The 7428-nt window shown below is 48.4% G+C and overlaps 1 protein-coding gene across 1 annotated transcript in view; it reads right to left on the bottom strand.

Annotated features, from left to right (window-relative positions):
- Positions 1–6: 6 nt before the first annotated feature.
- Vps33b (VPS33B late endosome and lysosome associated) overlaps positions 7–7428 on the bottom strand; it is a 21478-nt gene continuing 14056 nt past the window's right edge. Inside the window, 15 exon segments of the mRNA XM_021203653.2 lie at positions 7–206; positions 565–681; positions 788–863; positions 1044–1145; positions 2787–2860; positions 3366–3498; positions 4112–4158; positions 5026–5080; positions 5193–5257; positions 5468–5542; positions 5748–5838; positions 5981–6067; positions 6485–6558; positions 6739–6816; positions 7024–7140. Of these exon segments, the coding sequence (XP_021059312.1) occupies positions 127–206; positions 565–681; positions 788–863; positions 1044–1145; positions 2787–2860; positions 3366–3498; positions 4112–4158; positions 5026–5080; positions 5193–5257; positions 5468–5542; positions 5748–5838; positions 5981–6067; positions 6485–6558; positions 6739–6816; positions 7024–7140 (1271 nt within the window). The 3' untranslated portion in view covers positions 7–126.

Here is a 7428-nt window from a genome sequence, read left to right as displayed (position 1 = left end):
GTGTGTGTGTGTGTGTGTGTGTGTGTGTGTGTGTGTGTGTATGTGTGTGAGACAGGAATCGTAGAAGGTAGGTGCCAAACACCAGCATCTCAATCCGGAATTACTTCAGCATTGACCAGGAAAACATCAGGATCTCACCTCACTCATGGCTTCCATGAGGCGGGCACTGTTTGTAACAGCAGTTGTCAGAAAAATAAATCTGTACCCTAAGAGTCAAGAGAAGTAGCAAAAGTGACTAAACAGACTTCAGGTCCCAACAGGCCAAGCCCACCACTCCCACAGTGACCCAGTGCCCCAGGATCAGAATGCAAGGCTACAGGCATAGACACATCTGGACCTGCCTGTCCCCAACAAGTGAGGAGAAAAATAGAAAAATAAAACTATAAATTGCAGTCGCTAGGGTACTACTAAGTGTGAAGCCGGCAGGACTATGCTCCCGGCCTCCCCACAGCAGTTCCCAGCAAGGGTGTCTAAGTGGTGCCACAGTCAAGAGGAAAACCTTCCTGGGCAGCACACACTGTCCCCAGAACCCACGCAACGCTGCTCTCACCTTTCTGTTCTTACCTTTCTCTCTACCCAGGAAGCGCAGGGCTGCTATCTCTGAGAAGGTGCAGCCCCCCAAGAACACTACCAAGATGAGGCGCAGTGACTCACTGGAAGCCTTGTCTTCCTTAGCCGTGTCTGTGAGGATCAGAGTAGACTCCATCTTTACTCACACACGCTCCACGGTCATGGGTGCTGCCCAGCTCTCCCTGGCCATGCACAGTGCACAAACAATGCCCCATACCTGTAAATGCAAACTCACTGCAGTTTAGCAGCCGTACCACTTCATCGAGGCCCTGCCAACTCCGCCGGTCCAGCACCTAGAAAGGTATAAACGCTGGCTCAGGTCTTCTGACAGTGAGTTTAGGAAAGGAAAGGAACAACAGTGAGACTCAAGTTCCTAACTAGTTCCTTGGAAAGTGAAAGTTGAGATGGGCCAAGGACCAAGCAGCAGCATAAAGAGCGCAATAGGAATTGAAGCAAAAGTAATTCTTTTTCACCTGCTCAATGATTCGGCAGCTCAGAGGCACATAGGCACCACTGAAGACATAGGCCATATCTCGGGGCACTTTCAGGTCATACTCCCCATCTACACGTGGGATCTAGAGAACAAAGGTACTACATTAGACAGGTGACAGCTCAGAGCTCTGACCTTTCAGAGGTCTGATAAAGCAGCTGACATGAGCAGCAGCTCACACTTTAGTGAAAGCCAGCAAAGGTGCAGACAAAAGGTTCCAAGCTAAGACAACTGTTGTATTACATACCTGCCCCTTCTCGATAGGGCTTCCTCTGCTCCCTGTAAAGGCTCTGAAGGGAAGGGTTCTTTCCCAGTCCTTGCCTCTAGCCCCTTCCCAGGAAGCAGGGAACCCATACTTCTCAATGTTCTCTACCATTGACCGGTGCTGTTATGTGTCTATAAACAGTGGTTCTTCATGCTTTGTTTCATTATTAAATTAAGCTCATGCTGTAAAATTACTGTAAAAGTGCAATGACATGGGGCTGGAGAGATAGCTCAGAGGTTAAGAGCACTGAGTGCTCTTCCAGAGGTTCTGAGTTCAATTCCCAGCAACCACATGGTGGCTCACAACCATCTGTGATGAGATCTGATGTCCTCTTCTGGTGTGTCTGAAGTGAGGAACAGTGTACTCACATACATAAAATAAATAAATAAATAAATCTTAAAAAACAAAAAAACAAAAACGCAATACATGGGGATCTTGCAGACAAGTTCAATTCCTAGCACCTACAGAGCAACCCACAATTGTAGTTCCCGAAAATCTAAGACTTACTTTTTTTTTTTTTTGGTTTTTTCGAGACAGGGTTTCTCTGTATAGCCGTGGCTGTCCTGGAACTCACTTTGTAGACCAGGCTGGCCTCGAACTCAGAAATCTGCCTGCCCCTGCTTCCCTAGTGCTGGGATTAAAGGCATGTGCCACCACGCCCGGCTAATCTAAGACTTTCTTATGGCCTCTACATGCACTAGGCCAACATGAGGAACACACACAAATGCAAAAAAGCACTTAATACACAAAATAAAAATATTTTTAAATGGAAGAACAGAGACTGGGGAGGTGGTTCAGTGGGTAAAAATTCCTTGCTACCTGAGCATGGGAACTGAGCTCACTTCCCCAGAACCCACAGCGCAAGTCCATTTGACCCCAGTGTCCTATGGGGACATTAGGAGGCTGACACCAGAGAACCCCCAGGAGCTGGGGGGCAAGCCAGACAAGCCTATACAGAGGAAACACAACTTAAGACTCCATCTCAAACAAGGTGGAAGGTGAGGACTGACACTCACGGTTTCCTCTGACCTCTGCATGTGTGCTATGCATTAGCACACATGAATACATACACACACATGCACACACACTGTACACACTCTCATACTCCACACACACTGCAGACACAGGCACACACTGTATACACACACACACACACACACACACACACACCTCACCAAAAAGAAAGAAATGCAATGGCATACAGGTTAATATGGATTCAAAGTACTCTATAAAGAAACAGTCGGGCAGTGGCGGTGCACACCTTTAATCCCAACACTTCGGAGGCAGAGGCAGGTGGATCTCTGATTATGAGGCCAGCCTGGTCTGCAGGGTTCCAGGACAGCCAGAGTTAGACAGAGACCCTGGCTCAAAACAAACAAACAAACAAACAAAAAAACTAAAACAAAAAAAGAAAACCAACCCCAAAACTGTTTCCCATCCATCCTTGTTTGTTCTACATACCAAATTCAGCTTTTTGCTGATGGCACGAAAATTGCTCCTCTTGGCCAGAGAACTGAAGGCGTCAGTGATTTTTCCTGGGGAAGAAATCCGTGCTAGGTTCCATCTAAGATCTACAGATCCACAATACCATCTCACGTAAGAGAAAACGGTGCACCAATGCCCGGCCCCATCCTCCCTGCCCCGAGCTCAGTCCCTGCAGTTCCTGGATCCGAGTAAAGCAATCAGCACACTCCTCAGCCACTGTTTTTCTCCTACAGGGGATCAGCTGCCCAGTCAATGTAGTCTACAAGGGGACCTTAATTTCTACGGTAGGCATCAGCTTCAGAATAAAAGCAGCCTGATGTCCTGAGAGACTGTGAACAGCCACTTCATTTCTCTAGGCTGCATTTTCCTTAGAAGAAAAACAAGGGAAAGAACACCTGCCTCTGGAGGATTAAGTGAGAACTCAGGTCAAAGGTCAGCACATGCAGAAGTTTGGGGTTCATGTGAGATCAGCCCTCCCAGTCCTCCCCGCCTCAGAGGGCGCTGCCTACTGTAAGAAAAGGAACAGCTGCCCAGGGGGGAGAGATGGAGGCTCACCTGCAGCCTTGTCCGTCACCAGCTTGCTCACTTTATTCTCTACTGCTGTGAGGGTGTCCCCAGGAGCCTGCTCTGTTAGAAGCCCGGCTCTCCGCAGGTTGGAGAAGGTTAGCAGGTGCTCAGGGCCATAGCTCTGAAGGGATTTGAAGCCAGTTATATACTCAGTGTCCACCACTCAACCAGCACTGTTGGGGACGCAGGGGAAGGGAGGAATTCTTATGCACTCTGCAGTGTCTACTAGTGAGTGGCAGTATCAAAGAGGTATAAAAAGTAGCAGAAACTACTTAAGGACAGAAGGATGGGGTTGGATAGATGGCTTAGCAAGCGAAGGTGTTTGCTGCCAAACCTGATGACCTGAGTCTGGTCCCCAGGGACCCATGTAGTAGAAGGAGAAAGCCATCCCTTGAGTGTTTCTCTCTGATCTTCACAAACATGCGCATGTGCACATACGCATGCACAGAATCAATAACCATAGTTTTCAAAGTGTTCTTTAGATGTCGTGTATATGAGTGTTTTGCCTGAATGTGTATGCACATGTGTGGGCCTGGTTCCCACAGAGGTCAAAAGGTGTTGAATTTCCTGAAACTGGAGTTACAAATGGCTGTGAACCACCATGTGAATGCTGTGAACTGAGCCCAGGTCCTCTGTTCCCAGAGCAACAAGCAATCTTAACTGCTGAGCCAACTCTCCAGCCCTAATCAATATAATTTTTAAATGAAAAAAGGATTATATTTTCTCATCTTTACCTGCAGATACTGTGTTTTCAGGGACCGATAATCCTTGGGTATCAAACCTAAGAGTACGGGAAACAAGGCAGGTACGTGAGAAAATACAAAAAGCAGTCAAGAATCCCAGAGAACAGCCAAACCAATCAACCAACATATATCCAGGAGGAAGAACTGCGCCACCCTCAAACAGGATGCAGCAGATGCCAAATGGACTGTTTAGCCTAACTGCTTACTGGAAGGTAAAGGCCAGGTATCCTACTCTGAGAGCTCTGAACCACCGGGAAGAAGGAAGGCACACTGAACAATGGAGAGCACCAGTGCTGGAGAGAGTCTCAAAGCTGTAACGGCAGACGGACTTCCTGTGCATTCCGGCTAAGCGCCAGCTATTAGAACTCATTTACAGCTGCTGAGAGATGTTTTTTTTTTTTCTCCACAGAGATAAGAAGCTGGGCTTCCAACTTCAAGGAAGGTGAGCTAGAAGCAGCAGACTGTGTCTCCAGGTAGAAAGCAACATGATTCACTTAGCACTGAGGGGTCAACAGTACACCATGTTGTCAGGAAGGTGTAGAAGTGCAGCTTCTGAGAAGGACTCCTTGGTCCTGCACGCTTTCTCAGGAAGCCTCATGAGCACAGGTCTGAGGGAGGAGAGGACTGCCACTGCACCCTATGTATGCTGGGTGCCATGGAGTGGTCAGAAGATAGAACTGTCTACAGCCAAACAATACGTCCCCTTCAACCTGCTAATAACCCACCCCAAACAAGAAAACATCATTATAAGAGAGAAAGAATTCAGTAAGAGCCAAAACAAAACACAAAAAACTAAAGAAAACAAAACAAAAGCCCCATTTGCTGGGCTTTCAAAAGTCCCCTCTTTATCCCTGAGGCATGCATATTTCTCATCTGGCCCTCTTGGCTTGATCTTTTGGGCTCACCATTCTCAGTGATGGACAAAAGGCACATGAGGCGTAGGCTCTCTATGGGCGACACCTGCACAGGAAGGAAGGGTCAAGAGGGTTGACGTTTCAGGATGCATGTCTTCTCTTCTTCCTGCTCAGGCAGCCCCACCTCTAACCCTCATCCGCAGCCTCCCAGTGCACACCTGCCGGTCTATGTGCTCCTCAATGTAGCTAGTGCTCTCTCGGATGTTGAAGCCCTCCAGCAGAGCTGTAAGAGATCAGAAAACGGCCATTCCTGGAGATCAGCTTAGCTGAGATGTGTCTGTCTCCCAATCTCTTTTCTCTATCCTTGGGTGGAGCTATGGGACCCCCAGCAGTCCACAGAGCCAGCAACATCAGCTGGAGAGAGCTTTTCCAGGGGCTGGAAACCAGTGGGAAAGGAGCAAGAGGAAGAGTTTCCTGATGCTCCGGCAGTTACCATGCTCAGTCTTAATTAGCTCCTGGAAGTCCTGCTTTGTTTTCTTCTTCATGATTGATTCACAAGCCCCAATATCTGCAGAAAGGACAAAAAAAATTCACCTTCCTGGTTCCACAAGGAAAATCCTCATAAAGGAAAATCCATAAGCACTCTTTTATTTTAAATCGAATGAGACTATGCCAAGAGAACAAGAATCTCCTCTTGGAAGAAAGTAATGACCTTCAGCAACACTCCCCTGGAGGGCACAGTCACCTCCCCTCATCCCCAGGCTAGCACCTACGGAGACTCAGAAGGCGGTGCTCCTGTTTCAGTCCCTTGAGCTCTTGAGACACGAAGTTCTTCATCTGCTTTATGTCCATGCCTCTCCGGCGCTGTGGAAATGCCATAGGTCAGCACCTCCTAAGAAACCTCCATTTTCCCTCTGCCACTCCCCATCCATGAGCAGACACGGGAGGGCTACCATAGGATTAGAGAGGGAACACTGAAGAAAGTCAACAGAGACACAGGCCTTACATCATATTGGGCCTGCAAGTTCCGGGCCTTCTGGCTCAAGAAGCCAAAGACATTGGAGAAGTGCTCGTTGCGGATCTCATTGAACACCTGTGAGAGAACAAGACAGAAGCCACTTACTATGACAGATCTGTACCAGGCCCCTGCCTGCCTCATGAGGACAATAACAGCCCAGGAAGTGATGCCCAAGCCAAACTAAGACCAGAGCAGAGCTGGTGTCAGAAGTGGGTGTCAGGCCCACCTCTAGGGTCTGGATCTACTCACTCTTTCACATATGTATTTTTAGATTTTGAGATAGTTTTATTTAGCTGAGTCTGGTCTTAAGCTCCTGATTCGTCTGCTTCCATCTTCGAAAAGATGAAATTACGGGTGGGAGCCACCATTCCTAGCTTGGATCTGATCCTAATTGACTGGGGAAACCTCCCAGGGGTTTGGCTCCCTGCCCAAGGCTGGACCCCAGCCTTGTGTGCAGTGGTCCTGAGTAAATCCGGACACCTACACCCTCACCTTGTCCTCAGCGTTGAGTAGCACCTTCAGGCTCTTGTCAGAGGATGTGACTTCTGGGCCAAAATCAACGCTCCCTTTGAAGGCAGAGGGGACAGCTATTAGCAGTTGCACAGAGCCCTTCTCCTACTCATTCCTTAATTCTGCTAAAGGTCTCCCGGTGTCACCAGTCTCCCCACAGTACTGCTCTACCACAGGAGCCACCAGAGGATGCATCATTTCCACTTAGCCAAGATGCAGAGGATCATGGCACTTACCACACTTGATTCGGAAGGTGTCATCTACCAAGCCCTCGTAAACCACTTGGGAGCAAAGTGCTGTCACAAAGTCCACATCTGAAACCAAGATCCCAAACATAAAGGTTCCCGAGGCCCAGCTTTCTACTCAGTTTGCTTAATATCAGAGCTCAACAAAGCCTCACATGTGCTCATGTTCACACTAAAATTCCCAGTCCCAACTGTAGGACCCCAACTTCGCCAGCACATTTTCCCTGTTTCTGCCTTCTAGGACCTAAAGATAAGAAAGTGCTGGGCAATGCTTACCTCTGTCCAGGAGAAATATGTGTCCAATCTCCGGTCTCCGACCTTTGGTTTCACTGTCTTCTTCCTCTTCCAGTTTCCTCCACAGGTCATATGACATCTACCGGAGCCCAAGACAATCTGTTTTGTGTCCTCTTGAAGGCCCAACTTACAGAGGCCAACCCCTTCTATGGCATACTCTGTCTTATCCCCAAGAAGGGAGTTAACTGCCAGGCATACAAGCCTATCCTCCAGGCATACAAGCCTATCCTCCAGGCATACAAGCCTATCCTCCAGGCATACAAGCCTAGTCTCCAGGCATACAAGCCTAGTCTCCAGGCATACAAGCCTAGTCTCCAGGCATACAAGCCTATCCTCCAGGCATACAAGCCTATCCTCCAGGCATACAAGCCTAGTCTCCAGGCATAC

Source organism: Mus pahari, chromosome 1 (assembly GCF_900095145.1).
Source record: "Mus pahari chromosome 1, PAHARI_EIJ_v1.1, whole genome shotgun sequence".
NCBI classification, from domain to species: domain Eukaryota; kingdom Metazoa; phylum Chordata; class Mammalia; order Rodentia; family Muridae; genus Mus; species Mus pahari.
The sequence above is the reverse complement of the archived record's forward strand: the minus strand, read 5'-3'. Positions and strand labels throughout refer to the sequence as shown.